The 20742-nt window shown below is 38.7% G+C and overlaps 1 protein-coding gene across 3 annotated transcripts in view; it reads right to left on the bottom strand.

Annotated features, from left to right (window-relative positions):
• Nucleotides 1-20742, bottom strand: part of Cntn4 (contactin 4) — a 904382-nt gene that overhangs the window by 70986 nt on the left and 812654 nt on the right. For all 3 annotated transcript variants that reach the window (XM_076940198.1, XM_076940197.1, XM_034511644.2), the window contains one exon: nt 6175-6302. In XM_076940198.1, coding sequence (XP_076796313.1) covers nt 6175-6302 — 128 coding nt within the window. The remainder of the gene's footprint in view (nt 1-6174; nt 6303-20742) is intronic.

Below are 20742 nucleotides of genomic sequence, written 5' to 3'. Positions count from 1 at the left end.
AGCTTGAGCATAAAAGACCCCTAAGCTTGCCTCCACAATAATCCACTTCTTCCAAATAAGGTCATGCCACCTAAGTGCCACTCCCTATGGCCAAGCATTTAAACACATGAGTCTATGTGATTTATTCCTATTCAAACCACATGTGTGTATACTTATATGATTATACATAAATAAATACTTCCTATACATGTATGTATGTGATAGAGATGCTACACACACACACACACACACACACACACACACACACACACACACAAGTATATGGATAAATGAACTTGAAGAAGCTATTGTTTATGAACATGAATGACATGAATGAACTTTTGATGTGGTGAACAATGATCACTCTGTCTGGCAAGGAAGCAATCAGTTGAATGTTGACTCACTCCCTAGAGGAACTTCAGTGTGCAGGGTTGCAAAGGAATGCAAAATTAAACTTTTCAGGGGGAGTAAATGGGGTCTGAGTAAAGGCCGACAGAAAACATCACTTCTAGATCTTTGAAGTAAAATTTAATTTTTGTTTTATTGTGATTCTATGTAGTGACTTAAAATAAATGGATGAAAAGAACTCTTGGCATTCAGGTGAAATTATGTTAAACTTTTATGTTGGCCTGTCTCAAAAAACCATCAATGCATTAGTAAAGGAGTAGCCTGGGAAAAGTGCAAGGCAGATATCCAGCTAGACTAGATGGTCACAGTGGGTGTTAAAGAACCCCAGTGACTGTCCTTCTCATTGTAGGGTCTTCCTAGCTTTTTTTTTTTTTTTTTGCTTTAACCATAAGAAGCTCCATAAATCCTGTAGAATTAAGCTAAATACATTGTTTACTGACTGGTCAAAGCTATTGTACTATGACAGGTAATGACTTATTGCCTATCTGTATTTTCAACATATGTCCAAATTGTGATTCACTCTGCTGACTCTGGAGTGGAGTGAGACTAATATCCTGGGAAAGAAATCTCTATACCAATTGTAGCTAGTCATCTGATAGGAGTTTCTAGCACACAAGATTAACATGAGATACAAGCTGAACTGTGTATGGTCAGGGTAGAGTGCATGTCTCACACCAGTCTTTAAAGGAGGATTTAAGGAAAAGTTATCCAAAAAAAAAAAAAAAAAAAAAAAAGATCCACATAAATGCAAAGGACTGAACAGTAAATATTTAAGACCTTGCAGGCCAAGAGATAAAGTTTATGTTTTAACACAACTTTTTAACTCTACATTCTTGCTACAGTTTAAAAGCACAGTTATATAAACAAATATTCTGCCTGGCTTCTAAATATGCTTTATTTATGAATATTGAAATATCAATTTCATAAAAGTTTTACATTTAAAAGTATCATGTTTCTTTCCCCAACCACCTGAACCTGTGACTGCCATTCTTACCTTTGGGGTAGACACAAACAGGCAGATGGCTGGATACAACCCACTGGTCATGGTGCGCAAACCTATACATTCTCTAGCTCAGGTAAGCGCAGAGATCAGTTGCAATTCTCATTTGACATGCAGTGTTTTTCAGGTCTTATCCCTCAGTGTGATGATACAGAAGGTTAGGGGCAAGGCTCAGCAGACCTGCATTCCCTTGAAGTACTCTAAGCAATTTTCACTTGCTAGGGAACACAGACAAAGTCTTTCATTTGTAGGGGGATGTCTGTCAAATCATAGACTGAAACCACTAACCACACTCACACAAGGTACCTTTGGAGGTAGCCCGACAAGATAACCATGGTAATCATATCCATAGTTTAAAAGGCTGTATTTCATGTTGATCCCTGGAGGTGATCAGTAGAAGATAGGGTTGTTATTACCATGGTTATCTTGTCCATCCACTCCCAGACAAACAACCTCTGGTGCTCTGCCTTAGGCCTGAGACTTAAAAAGACTTGCCAAATAAAACCTATGTAGCTAAGGCACCTGCAGTGGAAAATAGCGCAGTGCTTGCTACCTCTTGTATAAAGATAAAAAAAAAAATGAGTGAGTCCAGTACTGCATGTAAAGGTAGCTGCCATCTTCATAGTTCTTAATAATATTGGCAATCAAAAACATACCTTTGTTTAAAGTTAGGGTGCTTTCTGCTAGGTGTGGGGGAATCTGACTTGAGAAGTGCTCTTGCTTAGAGTCAAACAGCAAACCGAATTCCAAGTGTACTACAACTGGCACATAGAAAATAAAATCAGCAAAACTTAGAAATTCAGACGGTAGGAGGATAATCAAGAGTCTCCTGGGCACCTGTCAGAATCCTGCAGTCTGGAAGCCTGCTCATGCATAATTTGAATATTTATCCCCTACATGGATACTTGCCAGGGATTTATTTTAAACCTCCTGTCTCATGTAGAAAATGTGCCCTCTTCTCTTCTACTTACTGATCCCGTGTCTGAAAATATCTACCTTCAGCCTCTCTCCAAATAACTGGGCCAGAGGTAGTGAGTAAGAGAATTGAATTTTCAACGAGTGGTTAATGACACAATTATTGTAAAAAAGGTTAGGAGGAAAATGTGTTCTGATGTCTGACCTTCCCAGAGTTCTAATCCCAGACATATGAAGAGATCAAAACGAACACAAGCACATTTTAAGGTTAGAGAGCACCTTCTCTGATAAATCAGTCTCTTTGTGGATCTGGAAAGTGAATTAAAATACGGCAGTATGTCATATTCCAGGCTAAATGGCCACGGTTGCACTAAAGGTATGGGCTCGGAGCATTTGATGGGGGACTGAGTACATGGTACAGTTCATGCTGAGTTTAGGACGGGGTTTTTGCTGCCTTTTATCGTGCTTTATGGAGCAGATTTCTCAATTGTATGTCTCAGCTTATTTTAATGTCTTTGGTAGAAATGGGCAGAATAGGCAGTCTTCACTACACACACAGACACTACCCCACAATACCACAAGAGGGCGTCCCAACCACCTTGGACTGTACTTAAGGTACCAGGATTCTCCTCTTCTGTGACCCTCCTGACCAAATGAAGTTTATATCCTCACCTCCATATCATAACAGCACAGGAACCAGAGGCCTGGGTATAGAAGCTGATCTTTCCGAGTGCCAGTGACCAAGTCCAGAGCGGAAGCCCTGAAGCACATGAACTTCTGGTGGGCCATGGGCTTCTAGGCTGGAACAACTTGATCTTACTGTTTACACGTGAAAATGTCTGTCTTCTTCTCTTCAAGTTACCCATGTTCCTCCTCTCACAGGCCTTCCTTTTTCTCATATTGTTCTGAAAATTTCAGTGTGTGTGTGTGTGTGTGTGTGTTTTTCCTAAATAGGGTCTCTTGTACTTCAGGCTAGCCTCAAATTCTCTCTAGAGCCGAGGCTGGCCTGGTCACACTGATACTCTTGCCTTAGCTTTCCAAGTGCTGCTATTATATAAGCATGCAGAAAATCTGGACGGTTTTGTGGGTGTTTTTGTATGTACAAGTATGTCTGTATGTGTGGTATACATACATGTACAAGTGGACACATACATGTATGTGAAGGCTAGAGGTAGCTGGGAGCTTCCACCTTAGTTTCTTGAGACAGTGTCATGTCAGGTGACCTTAACTAGCTGGCTAGGAAGCCCCAGAGATCTTCCCTGCTTAGAATCAATATGTGCATGTCACCAGGCCTGGCTCGGAAAATCTGTATTCTGGGAATTGTACCCAAGTCCTCATGCTTATAAGAGTAGCAAATTATTGAGGGTGCCACCTCAGCCCAGTTCTTGTAGTCAGAAAGCTCTATGCAGACGACCTTGTTCACCATAGGCAGGATATCCGAATCCTACCGTATGTCCTTCTAAGTCCACTGGAATTCTCTTGACAACGTCTCTGAAGGTGTAGTTCCCACCTGCAACCGTACACACACTACCCTGACGACTTCAGCGTACCCTTTAGTAACAACGAATACTTAATACTCTTATGTATTCTGACATAATTAAATGTATTTGAACAGTGTTATTTTTAATTCAGTGCTATTGACAAAAACCATTGTATTTTAATACATATAGAAACACATAAATGAGCGCTAAAATTAAAAAAAAAAACACTTAACTGTGTACTTACTGTACCTCTTGGATTATACTTGAGAAATTACTGTGCTCATCTTATTAGATGGCAAGAAATAAATTATGTAGTTTATGAAGATAAGTTATGAAGATAAGTTATTATCATCTTAGAAATATTTGTATCTACACAGAATATGAGGTGGCCATGATCTATTTCATTCTGGTACATCTGGAAGCTTTGCTCTGTGGTACTATACAAGAAGGCAGGAGAGAATTAACCGGTCAGTTGGGATTAATTTCTTCATCTTTCTGGTGATATCTCCAGAGTATGCATTCTGATGAAAAGATACCCCATTTTTCACAGTGAAGGAGGGAAATATGTTGTCAATGTTTGCGTGTCTATAACCTCTACCCCACTTGCCTTTTCTAATTACTCTACTGGGTTAGAAACTTTATTAAATGTTCAATGATATAGAATGTGTGCATAGTCATTTTTATTATAATACAAATAACAACAATGTCAATAACAATAACAACCATCACTATTCTCAGGCACCCATGTTTGTCACTTAATGTGGATCATCACAGATGCAGAAACCATATGAAGGAACCAGCGTGATACTAATCACATTCAAGGTCATAAAGATAGTAAGTCAAAGAAATCAGAGTTAAGCCACATCTCTTCGACTTTAATCCTGGTCTTTAATCATAACTTCACATGGTGTGCTAGTATTTTCTTATATCTGTATAAGAGGACCATCACTCTAAGAGGGCTGAACTTGACTAGTACCCATCTTGGAAAGCTTGGGCACCCTATCTTGGTCAATCACTCCACTAGATATCCTCTGGAAGCTGACATAACCATATATTACCTAAGGTCTCTAGATGGAATTCTATGCTATAAGTATTAGTTAGTTTCTTTTTCCTCTGTCCTGTGAAACACAGTGAAAACCCACAGGCATGTGACTATGCTACTGGTTCAGAGAACTAATAAAGCAAAATATTTGAAGTCCAGATAAATACAGATCTACCTCTAACTAATGCTTAATGCTCTCTGACTTCCAACGCTCCGTCTGTACAGATAAGTGCATTCATGATAAAAAAAGACTTTTTAAGATGATAGCAAATTGTCAACTTCCAATGACCCTGACATATATAATTAGGTGAATTTTTTAGCTTAAGTTATAATTGAGGTAAATATTCTTTCTGAATATTTTAGCTTGCCTTGGGCTGTTTTACTTCAGAGAGGCAGCTACAAATAGGTCAGTAAGAAAGAATATAAAGCAATTCATCAGAATGCATTGAGTATCAGCAGGAAAAAAAATGGTCTCCAATTTTACCTGTAGAACCAGGGAGAACTTGGGTCAGATTTCTGGCCTTAAGTCCCCCTATATGTGGCGACCTTCAACAAGTCACCACACTGAGTGTTATTTTTATTAGTCAAAGCACCACTGAGTTTCCCCACAACTGAAAAAAAAAAAATCCTAAGATTGACTGTGCAAGACAGGAGGTGATAGAAATTCAAATGAAATGTAAATTAAGATCTCATCCTTTACAATTCTTGGCACTTCCAGCAATGCCATCAACCTGGTGTTGGGATAGTCTCACATCATACGCTCTGCTAAAAGCATAAAGGACTTTCAGTCATGAAGTATAAAGCACCCAGACTAAGAGATGAGGGACATTTTATTTCCTTCAAACTGACAAGGGTGGCTGGGTGACTTAAGCAAAGCACACAGGTGATCAAAACCCTTTATTACTTGGAGAAGCCATATCCATATCTCTGAATACCCAGGGCAGCTCTTTGTAAAACTGCCAGTGCCGTTGTTTAAACAATGTTTGCTAAAAATAGTACTTGAATCATGGGTTTTTAATTTGTTAGCACAGGGTTTCTAGACATGAATTTCAAACCTATAGAGACTTGAAAGAAATTTAATTAAAGGACTGCAGATAACATTCGTTACAATACCATAATAGACACAATGGCTGTAATTCTGAAATTGTATTGGACGATGCTGAAATAAGATAGCCTTTCAATCATATTCATTACCAACGGTTCTCGAAGAATTGTTAATCATATCATGCTTGCTGTGATGAATTAATCTAGCAACAGTGATATCTATACATATTAATATGAATGCTGCCATGTCTGGAGATTCTATTATTAGAAGGAAAGACACACGGGCTCTTTGAGTCAGCCATTACCTTTCACAACCACATTTCCAGTACTGCTGGCGGTTCCGAAATGGTTCGTGGCTATGCAGGTGTAACTTCCAGCATCAGATTTAGTCACATTGATGATTCTGAGGTTTCCATCTTCAGAAATGGTAATTCTGAAAGCAAAGCAAATGAGGAAAATGTTGTGATGTTTATCTCGTGAGAAATTATTTCTGTCACTCTGTTGCCTTTCACACTATAAATCATAGTTAGATCATTTGACAGCCTCGTCTGTTTTTAGGAAGTTTGTCTACATATGCATAAACATTATTGGGATATGCGATGTGTTTAATATTTTCACCATTTTTCTTGCTAAAAACAGTCTCAGACTTTGGTTAGAACAACAATTATGAATATTAGATTGGTTTGTAGGCATTTCTCTTTCCATGAGAACAATGCAAAGGGAAATCTTGAAGACCACCATTAGTTTTAAAACTGCTAATGAAAAACGTTACAAAGATGTTGAGGAGATAGCTTTGTTGGTGAAATGCTTGCCACGGAACTGTGAGGACCTGGGTTCCCCTCCCAGAACCTATGTGTAAAGGGCTGGGTTGGGTGGCACAAGCTTGTAATCCCAGCAGTGGGAAAACAGAGGTAGATGGCTGCCTGAGACTTACTCGTCAGTTTAGCCAGCCTAGTGAGTTCCAGATGAGTAAGAGACCTCATCTGGTAAAACTAGGGGTCACCATGTGAGGAACGATACCCTACATTTACCCCTGCCCTCCATATATGTGCCCTCATGCCCTTACTTCCCTCATAATCTGTCTGTCTGTCTGTCTGTCTGTCTGTCTGTCTGCCTGCCTGCCTGCCTATCTGTCTGTCACACACACACACACACACACACACACACACACACACACACACACACACTGTTTTGCATAGTTTATGTTTTGTCTTAAATAACCATTAGTCACACTGGTCCTCTACAAGTTCCTAGAGTATTTCAGATCTCTTTCTACCTCAGGGTCTTTAAACTTGCTATTACCTCCCCATTTGTCAGTTACTTCTTCTTTGTCCTGTACCTTCTGAGAGCTAGGCCAGTGTTCCTCTTATGATTAACTTGAATCTGGTGTACTGAATAGAGTGGGATAAATGCCCTATAAACTGTTGTGAGCAGTAGGATGAATGCGTTCATAAGTAAATTCTATTCTAAGAACTGACATATGTTAAGGGAATTTTGAGTGAATAAGACACTGGATACTGGTAGATATTTCAGCCAAGGATCTAGAATGGGCAGAGCTTTACTTAACAGAATGTTTGATTAGGTATTTTTTTAAAATAAACATAACTGAAGATTTAAATTTACTTTATTGCAGACACCGTATTTACTATATTTTGGGTAATGAAGCTATAGCTCTTCCCAGAACGTGGTCCAGATTATAAACAAGTTAACTAGAATGTGAAAAAAAAAATGCATCAAAGGATGCTGGGATCACAAAGTTGAGTGTTTATACATCACACAAGCCAGCTCTGCTTGCTCGTCTTTGTAACCTTGGGTCTCCTTGCCTATGACATGGAATTTATTAAACAAACCTGACTGGCTCTTGGAAAGAACAGATTCTGTGGGATTTCTAGCATGTTCTCCTGGTATTTATCAGCTAGTAGTATCTTTCATCGTTTTGTTTTGTTGATTATTAATCAAATGATTGATTTTTTTTCTTTCCTTTTTAGAAAGAGTCTCACTGTGTAGCACAGGCTGGCCTTGTATTTTTGACCCCAGTGCTGAGATTAAAGGTGAATACTAAGATATTTGTCCTCGTTCATCTTGAACAATGGACTAAAGTCACTTGTACATATGGGAAGATGAGCTCAACAAAATCCTCTTTAGCACGTCCATTTTATAGAGTAGTTAAGTCAGCCTATAAGTAACAGACTCATCTCAAATCAACAGAGAAGGCACAGAGACAGCTACAATGTTATGGTTGGATGGTCTGTATGGATAGATGGTGGCTGTGGCTGTGTCACTTTCTGATGGAAGCCTGGAGTCAGGGACAGTGGCTTCTGAACTCAGATAGTTCCCCTTGCTGACCTAACCATGACCATTGCAATCACAGTGGCTCCTGGCAGCTGGCCTGAGAGGACCACCTTGGTACTTGTATGCTTTATATTTTACAAGCTGCAAAGCCTGTGGAGACTCAATTAAAGCAGAGTTTCCAAAATAACCAAAACCTGCCCTCAGCAATGGCTGTGGTTGTTATGTGTTTGACTTCAGACTCACACAAGATGAAGCAGCCTTAAAATTAGACACAGGTCCTATTTGCAACACAAAGAGAAGGGAAACTGCTCATTGGAGACTTCTGTTTATAAATCACTCAGGCAAAGAAGAATGTAGGAACCAAAACCAACCAAGTTTAAGACTTAATAGACGATCAAACACTAGTCACATAATGCACCTACACAAGCCCTGGGCAGGGAGACCCTGCCAACATCTGCCATGGAAGGGGGCTCACCTTTCCTTGTGAATTTTTACACAGTCAGGGGTTGATATGTGAAAGAGAGGGATGCTTTCATTAGTGATACAGGCACAAATAACATATGCATGCTCCTTTAAAAAGTTATTACCAATACTTCTGTAAATAACCTTAATGAAACTCATTAAGTCATATACCCAAGACTTGAAAGTAGAAGTTGGGATATATGGAAGAGGAAGGATAATAGCTGGATTAGAAGAGAGGGAAAGGGTAATCAGGAAGTGAATACCATCAAAATACATCATGTGCTTGTTTAAAAATGTCAGAAAAAAACTGATTACTATGCACAAACATGTAGTAGATAATGATGAAGTTCCTTTGGCTTTTATATAGTTACTACCTCCTGTAATAAAATTCCTCAAAGCTACAGTTTTCAAAAGCATTCTTACTCCAGCTAAATCAAAGTCTTAGTTGAAAAAGATGCAAACAGGAGGCCTTCTGCTTTCTCACCCATGGAGACATATACAGTTGCTCGCTGAACAGCATTTGATTCCTTATTTACCAGGGAGCAGATGCACTAACAAAAGCAGAGTGGCGACCACATTTTAATTACCTCAATAATAACAAAAAGAGCTTTCAAGGATTTAATCACATTCCTATTTATGAGACAATTTGCTGGAAATTGAGAAATGTTGGCATACGATAACTCAGTAAATTGGGTGGCGTTCATAATTTGGATGTGAATTGAATTCATCTAATATGAGGTAGATGAGCCTGGAACATAGTAAACACATAGGGGCACTTTCAATGCACAAAGGTCTATTAATAGATTGTTTCAATTAAAACAGTATCATTCTAATGCCAAAATCCTAAAGCTATTGCCCAAATTAAACTGTGCCATGCAGATGCTATGGATCGGCAAGGATGCAGAGGATTTCCTAAAAAATGACAAGGGGCCTAGCCTACCCTTGATACATGTCAAGTGTATAACATGACCATATTGTTTATGCTCAAAGGCAGGGAAGCTCAACCTTTTTAGTGCTGACATTTTGCACTCAATGATTCTTAGTCTTTGGGAAGGATACTAAGCAGCATACCAGAGATACCTTAGGCCCCATCTCACCCCATTATGTTCTGACAATAAAAAAGGTTCGAGGAAACTTACTTGTCTTTGAAGAGAGGGCAAATTCTATCTCTAGTTGAGAACTGGTCTAAGCCAATTTGCTATTGCAGTAATTGCTGTTGTACCTTAACCCTTCCACTACCACCACCAATTTTACTTACAAAGAGGTAAATAAAAAACAAATTTAAAAAGACTTGAAATATTAAAATTTTACAGAAGAGGATGGCAGAGGGGAGGATCATTTGTATGCAGGACAACTTCAGTAGCTTTCACTAAATCATGTCATTTTGCTATGACTGCTTACTCTACCTTGGTGCAATCCAGATTAGGGGGCAATCTGATGTTCTCAGAATGGTTCCCTTGCAATACCGTTCAGTGACTAAGAAGACAGATTCTGATCCTGAACTTAAATCTCACCCCTATTCTTAAGCTGTGTCATTTTGAGTCAAGTGGTATCTCTGTACTTTTTTTTTAATTTGAGAAAACAGATTTATAACAACTGTGCCTTGTAGGTTGTTGTAAGTTTTGCAGAATTTAGAAAAATATGTGGCATACCAAATGTACCAACTAGGTGTATTAACCAAGTGTTCCTGTCAATGGAGCTCTGCATCCCCCACCCCGACTCCCACCTCCACCTCCAAACCTTTTCCCCCATCCCATGTTTCAAGTATCCATAAAGGACTACTCAGGTGAAGAAAAGTGATGAATAGTTCTGTTGTCTGGAGTCCTGCGACTTGTTAGCATGTTTAACAAAGCACACGTGTGACACTAAGTTGTCACAGAATAGTGATGGGATATGAGCAATACTCATGGGTATTTAATAACCATACTCCTGATAATAAACCTTTGTAATATGACAGTTTCTTCCTAATTGAAATCTTCCATTCTGGAGGGAGGAGGGAGACCAATGGGACTTAGGAAGTGAACAACCTTCCAAGTCCATAACAAGGCCCCTCCTCACAACTACAAAAGCAGAAGACAGTTGCCTAGGGAAGAAACTCTAACCAGCCCAGCTGCTGGGAGAAGATACTGTTTGATCTGTAGAGCCATGTGCAAATCATGCAGAAAGCTCCTATATTGACACCCATCCTGGGTGGGCTTTTTGGTGATATGACTGCCTTTGAGTCTATGCACCTGTAAGCAACCCCACCCTGACACTCCTGTAAGGAATCCCCATGAGCTAATCACTTCAACAACTTGACCTGTGGTGGTGTCATTTATTTGTACTATTTTTTTTTCTGCCCTAGCTGGAGTAAGATGTTTGTTCACACTTCTCCAAGAAAAGCTAGCACAATAGCCTTCACCTGCATACTTCATTTTCAATAAATGTAATAATGCTTTAAACATGACAATACACCTAAAAACAGCGTTCTTATGTTATAGACCAAACATTTCTATGAGTGGAATGGCCATTACTTCTCCACCTGTATGAAGAATAGGGTGTAAACTGTCTGAGCAGGAGACCCTGTTCTCTTCACTACAGTGGTTGACTTAAGAATACAGATGCTGCCAAAACTAGAGTCTATCTGAGGAGACAATCTTTTGCTGATGAATTACTTAACTTGGAAGATATAAAACTAGAATTTGGGCAGTTACTTCACAAAGAAAAGAAAAGCAATTACAAGGGAAGTCAAGCCAAGAGACTGAGAGAGGCAAAGATGGAAAGGCCAGCAGCTTATGCCAATGTTGAGTTTCTGATTCTGCCCAACAGTTAGGAACCCATGATATATGAACCAATAATTTCAGATACGAGGAATGGAGTTTTCAGCCCATAAAAGTGGAAGAATGCAATCTCCTGAAGACGCTACTGAATTTGTCCAGGTGATAGTGGATATGAGAATGCACACAGAGAATGGGTTTCTGCTAGTGAGTCAGTGGCAGCTGCCTCTCCTGAACACATTATGAGCAAACTGATGAAAGCTCATCATGGTAGAATAGTCGCAGAGCATTGAGTGTAGGGACCTGGCTCATACTTCCTCATCTATGGCTGGATTATATTTTTAGCTACTTATTTATACATTTAAAGGCTCTAAATTCACAGATTAACCTGTTGCTTTAAGTTTTCTTTATAGGATTTGTGTGTGTGTGTGTGTGTGTGTGTGTGTGTGTGTGTATGTGTGTGTTTGGTACATGTACTTGTTCCTACATGTACATGTGAGTTCATGTGTATGGAAGTCAGAGACCAACATCAGGTGACTTCTTCAATTGCTGTCTACCAGATTTTTTTGACTCAAGGCCCTTCATTAAAAGCTAGACCTCACAGATTTGGATATAATGACTGGGAAATGAGCTTGAGGGGTCCTTTTGTCTCTTCCTTTCTTTCTGTAGCCAGGTCCCCTAGCTGAAACACACAGGCACTGTGAAGTCTGACTTTTACACGGGAATACAGAGTCTGAATCCAGTTTCCATACTTTCATGACACATGTTTTACTGACTGAACCATAATCTTAATCCCTGTTTTATAGAACGTTTTTTTATGAGCTAAGTAAAAGCTCATATGTTAGAGGTGATATTTGGACAATCTCAAAGAACTTTTGAGATAATACCCCATACTAATATTTATTTGGACACTTGTTTCCTTTTAAGTCAGATGCCATGCCAACTTTCAAAAAAGAAGAAAAACAAACAAGTCCTTTAAAGACTAATTCTATATTAATTTTCCTGAAAATTTAAAATGTTTTATTTATTTGATTTTTTTATGTTTATGAGAGTTTTTCCTTCATGTATTCATGGCACCATGTGTGTTTCTGGTGAATGTAGGAGTAAAAAAGATATTGATCTCTGGAACTGGAGTTACAGATGGTTTGGAGTTACCATATAGGTTCTTGGAACTGAATCTGGCTCCTCGGCAAGAGCAAAGTGCCCTTAACCACTGAGCCATCCCGATAGCCCCTTTCAATAAGATCAAACAGTTTTCTTTGTGCTACATCTCACTTGAGATTTCCCATTTTAGGCTATTGATTGACCCCAAGGTTGACTCTGAACTCTGGGCTCCTCCTAAGGCTTATGAATAGTGATAAGACCAGATAAAAAGGATTGAAAAATGGAAATCCATCGCTGGCTTAGAATAGGTCAGTCATGACCTACCAGCAGGCTTTTGAAGACATCCCTGATAATATCAGAAAAAAAGTCAACAATGATAAAGTATCAAGTAATAAAAACAAGGGTGTGACGGGGAACTCAATTGTCTCTACGCGAGGAGAGGTCATCTAATTCACAACACAGTAAATTACCGGCAGCACACAGAAGTGTTTGCTCCTCTCCTGTCACCAGAGGTTTCAGATACAGGGGGGACAGGAGCATATCTAGACTTATGAGATAAATTGAATCTTTCTTTCTTAGTTTGAGGCTCTGGGTTACAGCCATTGAAGAGCTGACCTTGTCAGCCCTGTAAATCAAAACTAGTCTGGGGACAGGGGACCTTTAAAAGTGCTGAATCTTTTCTTTTGGGGGGGGGGCTTTAGTAGCAGATGACAAAAGCTGCCAACTCCACAATATTCTATCACCCCAAAGGGAAGGTTGATCCCAGAATAGTGACCTGTAATTCTTATGAGCAGTTGTGCGTGGAGGCCCTGCTGCTAGGGAGAGAGGCAGGGCATACTCATTTGCCTGTGAGTCACTTTGACAATTTTCCTTGTAATTAAATCTCTTTACACTACAACTTAGAAAGCCACTTTTCCTTCCGCAGAAAGGGAGACAACAATCTTTTATATATGATATATTTAAGTTGAATGCCCAAAAATAAAGCTAATCGATTATACATTGCAGAGTCGGTGTTAATGTCCCTGAAAAGGGAACATACATAATGTAAGATGCCAAACAACTCAGGAAAACTGGCAGGATGGTGGTATTGCCATGAGAGGCTTGGTTCCAGACAGGTGTGGGCTGCAAGTTCCCGGGAATACCAGTGATACCTTAGATGCAGTTAAGACATTCATCCTTTCAACCAGGGGGGCTTGTCTGTTTTTTTGTTTTAGGGTTTTTTTTTGTTGTTGTTGTTGAGGGATAACACAGAGCATGTCAATCATCCCCTCATTGTAAGATCAGAACAAAGGTTGCCTAGCTCTACATATGTGTGCTTCATTCTGTATTGAATATTATCTGAACTCAAATAACGGGATATTTTATGCAAGACCCCATTCTGGGATAATTGTGACAAATGGGAAGACAGGATGCTGGAGATAACACATCCCTTCAGGGCAACAACCACCTAGAAAACAGCAGTAGCTTTTGAGGGCAGATGAACTCATTAAAGTTCCTATCTGGACTCTGTGGGCCCTTCAGATTGTAGCTCCTTAGTCAGTTTCCTTCCACACCTCCCATTTGTGAAGGAGTTGGAACAGCCTTCAGGCATAAAGCTATAAGCCCCTTCCTCTTTGGCTCTTTGTGAAGTCTTACTACACAGAAAACAGCAGGATAACAGAAGCTAGTAGGGGTGTTGTCATTGCGAAGTTCCATACACCAAGTAGCTTCACCATGGGGACTTGTTAATTCACACCTCAGGAGGCTAAAGTCTGATATTATTGATTTGGGGAGGCAGTTCTGCAGGAAAGCCTAATTTCTCAAGATTGACAGGGTTAGATCTGTTTAGATGCTTTAAGAAAGAAATGAAGGGATTCCTCCTTCCTCTTTCTAGCTTCTAGTGACTGTGTGCTTTGTTCTGTATTGAATATTAACTAAACTTACTAAGAAGCTCTCAGTTCTCTGATTCTGTTATCACGTATCCTTTCTATGTGTTCTTCACACCACCTTCCCTTGTGTATGTTTCTACTCTCAAATTTCTCTCACTCTATTGTAGCCAGACTTTTGGCTATTTTGTGGGTTCTTTTTTCTTCTATTCTTCTCCACCTCTTTCAACCACTCTTTCAACTCTCTAACACTAGATAGGAGAGAAAAAATTATAGAGGGGAAATGGGGCAATGTTAATATTAGACTACTTCCTGTTGATTAGGGTCATTGATTTCTTTTAAGCAAGTTTGATCTTTGTAGTCCGGATATCTAATTTCTTCTTGTTGTTTCTTCTCTGTGCCTGAATATTTAACAAACTGCAACCAACAACCCACCAACATCAACTGCATCTCTTGGGGCACTAGCATTTATATACGTTTTGAAGAGTCTTCAGAATTCCAAATGCCACATATTCACAGAAACTACAGCTAACAAAATCACACCCCTGCTAAAGCTCGAGGCAAATCATAGTCCACTGCTGGGGACAATCTGAAGCAGCCTCATATCCCACACTTGGGATTAAAACAAAAACTTTTCTTATAAAATAATTCTGTGTTTTTTTTTAAAGAAACCAAATTCTCTCTATACACTATGACCCTGATCATTGAATTATGTGATTTGTTCTGACTTTATGACAATCTGACTCATTTGTAATGACTATTTCCACATAAGGCCAGATTGCAACTCACCAGAGTTGTTTGTCCTATGTGAGTAACTAGCTTCTATATCACACTGTAGCCCTCAGAGGAAGGTACAAATTAGGAACTGAAAAGAGTGGATTTTGTTTCAGTAGGCCTGGTCCTAGATCACATGCTTACTGCTCCATTGCTTTGCTGCTTTCAGAGTCTGGTACCTTTTCCCAACAGTAGCTAGCAGAGATTTCAAATTGTTGCTCTTTTGTGATGTATTCTAATCCAATATGGAACAATAAGTAGGGATGGAACACAAAAGTAATGTCATTCAGTAGGGGTTTGGAGAGATGTTTCAGCACTTAAGAGGACTAGATGCTCTTCCCAAGGACCTAAGGTTTTAGTCTAAGCATTCACATAGTGGTCTAAAACCATCTGCTAACTTTAGTCCAGGGAATTCACCACTGTCTTCTCACCTCCATGGACAACTGCATACACAAAGTATGCAGCTATACATATAGGCAAAGCACACATAAATATTTTTTAAAGACTAACTCTATATTTTTTATGTCCACAGGTAAAAGAGAATAAAGATGTGGCTGAGAAGTGAATGTAGTCTATAATTCAATAAGTTTATCTATTAATGGATAAAAGTAGATGTCTGTTTCTATCCCTTCTTTTGTGACTGGACAATTGAGATTTGTTTTGATATTAAAATTACAATTATGTTAGACAGCAGAATCTGTTTAGTTACATTTGTTGCTGTGATTAAATACCAAAGAGAACAACAGAAGGACAGAAAGATTGAGTTTGGTGGTTCACAGTTTCAGAAGGTCTGTCCATGGTTGCCTGGCTCTATTTTTTGTGTAAGACATCATGGTATCTGGAGCAAGAGTCCAAAAAGTGTTTTATTCCCTCATGGGAGACAGGAAGCCGGAAGAACAGAGCTGAGGGTTGGGAGCATGAATAGCTCTCAAAGGGTTATTCATGGTGATCTACTTTCTTAAGTTCATCCCTATCAACTAAGTTTCTAATGCTTTCTCAAATACCATTATCAGATGGAGGTCAAAGGTTAAGCTTGTGGGCTTGTGGAGGACAGATCATATTCAATGGCATAATAAAGATGTGGACACAAACTGAGACCTATGTTTTTCTGAACATCTCTTAATGAAGCTTAGTTGCTTGTGAGGAAGACTGTGTCCACTTCTGTCTTTATAGCAGTAGCAATAGAGCATAATGCTGGGATATAATACCCACAAAATGTTCAGAACACTGGACTGGTGGATAGGGAGCAATAAAGACACAGAGATAAGACTTGTGCATTCTGATAATCAAGGGGGAAGATTAACAGACTTGGTAAGTGAATTTGAAAGAAGCTCCCTTTCTTTGTATCACTTGAGAAATTTGAAAAGCTAGGTTGAATAAGCATTGGTAAGTGTACCCCATATCTACCTAACAGCAGATAACACTAAAATTGCCTCTGAAAAAATAAAAAAGATTTACTATGTAATTTAGTTACTTTTCTGTTGCTGTTATAAGATATCATGACCAAAGCAAGTTATAAAATAGAGAGTTTATTTGGGGCTTACAGTTTAAGAGGGTGTGTCTATGATCATTGTAGTTAGAAGACTGACAGTAGTCAGGTAGGCTTGAGGCTTAAGTAGTAGCTGAGAGATTACCTGTTGATCAACAAGTATGAGGCACAGAGCATGACACTGGAACTTGTTTGGGCTTTGAAAACCTCTAAGCCCTCCCCCACAGACACATACCCTCTAACAAGGACACACCTCGTAATCCTTCACTAATAGTTCCACAAACTATGGACCAGTCATTCAAATACATGAGCCTCTGTGCTCCATTCTTATTTAGACCACTATACTTTTGTTTGAATCTGTTTGAATCACCTTCTACTTTTCCTTTATGTGGCATGTACCCAAGCTTGGATATTTAATTTTAAAAGGTCTAAGCATTCTTGATTCAGGGAGTGAGTGAATTCTGCAGACTTATAGAAAGTAAGGACTGTTTGTGGATAATATGCAATTTAAGTGAGTTGAGAGCTGCAGAAGACAGCTTTACTCCCACTGAAAGGCAAAATGATGTTTAGATTACAAATGTAAATGAGGACCAGCAAGATGAGAGCAGTCCAAGGGCAGTTTCAAGGAAACCCATCATTGATCTTCCCATGTAGTTTCCGTGGCAGCAAGAGACATCACTTTTGAGCAGGCACCCTGGTGACAAAATTCCTTTGGAGATAATTTGCTTTCTGTCGTAAGACCTGAGTTTAATAAAGCATTGAATAACATGTGTCTTTCAGTCCATCAGAAGAACACTCAGTGATTCCGATCCCCACCGTCCTTCCACACAGCACTGCTTCCAAGAGAAAATAAAATCATGATATTTAACCTGTTTTGATGTAAGTCTAACTTCCTCTTTTGTTAAGCCCTGAAAAATAACCTAGAAAGAAGCTTGAGAGTGGAGGAGGAAAAATGACTATAGAATTAATTATAATATTCTCTGGTCAATGCATGACAGAAGGGAAATATTCTTCTTGATCCACTAAAACTTTGTCATTTTGTTTGTTCTTGTAAATATTCAAAACAGAAAATACTATATCTGGGAAGACAAGGATAGTTTTAGGGGTATGTTTGGCTTTAGAATTTGTTTTTTAAATTTCAGGGTTTAACTTACGCAAGGTTATTTTGTGTTTCTATTAGGACAAGATTTAGAATTCCCTTCTTCTGAGAAATTATGGCCCAGGATAATCTTAACATAAATATAACAGTTATCATGAAGATAAATGAGGGGAAAGAGGAAGAAAGATAATATGGTTCATTGTCTATAATTTTATATACTTCTGTCAAAACATGTTAATAAGTAATATTTTTATAATGAGAAGAAAAATTACTAAAGACTTTCAAGATGTTTCATGTTTTATATAGTGTCATCCTAGGACACTAGGATAAATATTGAGTGAATGAAGAGTCTAATAAATAAGTTCTAAAACCTTTTGAAACAACAGGCAATAAAAAAGAAAGCATGAACAAAGGACCCAGGAGAATAACTAAGTGTATTAAATTGGGTGTTGAGCATGAAAGGTATACAGTTTAATAAAATTACTATTACTGCTGAGTAGTTGCAGCTTCTAAAAGCTCATTCAAGTGACACAACTTCAAGTCAGAAGATTATTTCTGAAAGACCAAGAGGTGAACAGATGTTATGAGCCCAGGTTTGCCCACAGCTTCTATTCCTTCTATTATCCTATCCCGTGAACTACCAGAAGGTGCAGAAACACAAGACAGGTTACAACCATAGTTATATTATTTTCCTTCCACTTTTTACTAGAGATATGTTTATAATTAGGTATTGCTTTCCAGTTTACTTATCAAAATGACTTTTTTCCCTATATCAAAATGTTTGTGTTCATGCTAATATGTCTGAAAGCATAACAACAAGTAAAGAATGTAAAAGAATTAGAGACTGGAATTACAGGATGAACCATTACCCTAAGTAACTGAAATGCCTAGAAGGCATTATTACTAATCAGAAATTATTTCATTATTATCCAAAAAGGGAGCACACAGACTGGATAAGTCACTGTGTAGAAGCAGAAACAATGGAAACAGTAACGTCTGAAACTACAGAAAAACTTGCTATCATTGTATTGTTTCCACAATTCTCAGTCCCTTGATAACTGCAAGACAAATCTGTGTTTGCTTCATTCCTCATACCAGAACTGCAAAGTCTTTCTCAGAGGAGAAATGAAGGATGAATGTCTTTGTTCTTGCTTAGGTCATGATAAAGTGCCTTTGTCCAGGTTTAGCTGAAATGCCTAACGGTTTCCCTGTCCTCAGCACTAGCTGCACTCAGCGCCTTTGCCTACTGTGGAAAAGCAGAAACTCTGGATCACAAAAACAGTCATCCAAGCCAGCCTTTCCCGGACTTCTCTTTTGCTGTGCTCCCCATCTCTGCTCTAGTCATTTTAGGTAGCTTAAACCTCTGTTTCCATGTTGACTAGGTGCAGAGCTTGAGAAAGTCTCAACATAGGGAAATATAATATTCCTATGGCTGATGGAAGTCAGTATCTGCCCATCCTCAGTAATGGTAACAATAAAAATAAGTATGATGAAAGTATAAAGCATATGTTTATCAGGTTCAGCTGTCTGACAAAATTCTGGGCCCAGGGGCTACAGTAGTTTTTGTGTAAGAGGGATTGCTTGGGCTTCCAAAATGTTCACACACATTAGAACTTAATCGAATTTCTTCTTCCTATCCTCAGAAGGGTGTACAAGGGCTCTGTGGCTGTGTGTTATATGCTTCTTAAGAGTGCCTGAGGACACAGAGAGATACAAGGCTTCAGCTTTGTGAAACATAGTCTCCATCATGTCTGCTGCCACACATTCTTTGTGTGACAGTCTGAACATCATTGTGTGTTAGGCAGCTTCTGTTACTTCCATCTCATAGCCCTCCATAGTTGCCCAGTCAATTTACATAACACTTATAATACTGTCTCCACCCACAATCACCCAATCTATAAAAACCCTCCAAATTCCAAGTTCTGGGCCTTATTTTTCTTTCTGTCACCTTATTACTTCACAGCAACAGGCAGATAGTTAATGCATTGATTACTACATTAATGTCATTTACCCTTAAAGGATATCAGACACATTGGTGACTTCTTAAGGTGACATTTTCAGAGACATATTTGGAAGTTAGCTGCAGTTCTCTATGATGTTATGATGGCAAGAGATAAAGTTGGGACAAGATCTGGATTTCAATCAAAGGTTAGTGCATGTTTTAAGGCTCTTTTAATTGTCAAGCTAAAATTGGTTTTGTCTCTTCTACAGTATTTATTGTAAGTTACATTGACTATATAATTGCTAACTGTGTTAGTGTGTTAAAACCTGGAATGTCTGTTATGGGTTTTTAACAACCAGCTTTTGTCTCACTGCCCTGAGTATTAGAAAACCTTGATTCTCTGAAAAAAGCTTGAAAGTGCTGGAAGAAGTGAGTTAGGCTTTAAGCAGAAGCAAGAGGGTAGCAGGTTTGATTATTGCTGGTATAACAGCTTTAATTCCATTAATTGCTAGCACCACTGCTTCTGCAATAGTGTTGACACAAGGAGTTAAGACAGCTATTTTTGTTAACCATCTAGCAAAAAAATGTTACTAATGTATTGAGTTTACAAAAGGATTTATATAGTTGTCTGGGACAATGGATTGATGATCTATAACCTATTCAAATTATCTGAGGAGATTCAGGGTTCAAGAGTTAGGAGACATTTCAAGTGTCATGACAAATATCATTTACAATAATTACAAATTTACAATAATTGTCATTATAATTAGAAAAAAGTTTAAAGACACCTGTAGCATATTTGTCATAATCCTAACACCTCTCTGAGTGTTTTAACTTTGCACAGTGAGATTATGAATTTAAAGAATGCTGCTCTGTTGAGCTTTGATGCTTCAGATAATGCCAATAAAATTATCCATGGCCTGAGGTCAGCATTTCCATTTTGGTCAAACCTCAGGAATGGCATATATAGCTTGATCATGCTAGCCCTTCTTGTCCTGGGAGTACTTTTATTTCTGCCCATTGTGTTAAAGCTTGTCTCTAACTACATCAATAGGCTGGCATCCAAAGTACATGACTTGAAACTCAAAAT

The sequence above is a fragment of the Arvicanthis niloticus genome, chromosome 9 (genome assembly GCF_011762505.2).
Source record: "Arvicanthis niloticus isolate mArvNil1 chromosome 9, mArvNil1.pat.X, whole genome shotgun sequence".
Taxonomy (NCBI): domain Eukaryota; kingdom Metazoa; phylum Chordata; class Mammalia; order Rodentia; family Muridae; genus Arvicanthis; species Arvicanthis niloticus.
The sequence above is the reverse complement of the archived record's forward strand: the minus strand, read 5'-3'. Positions and strand labels throughout refer to the sequence as shown.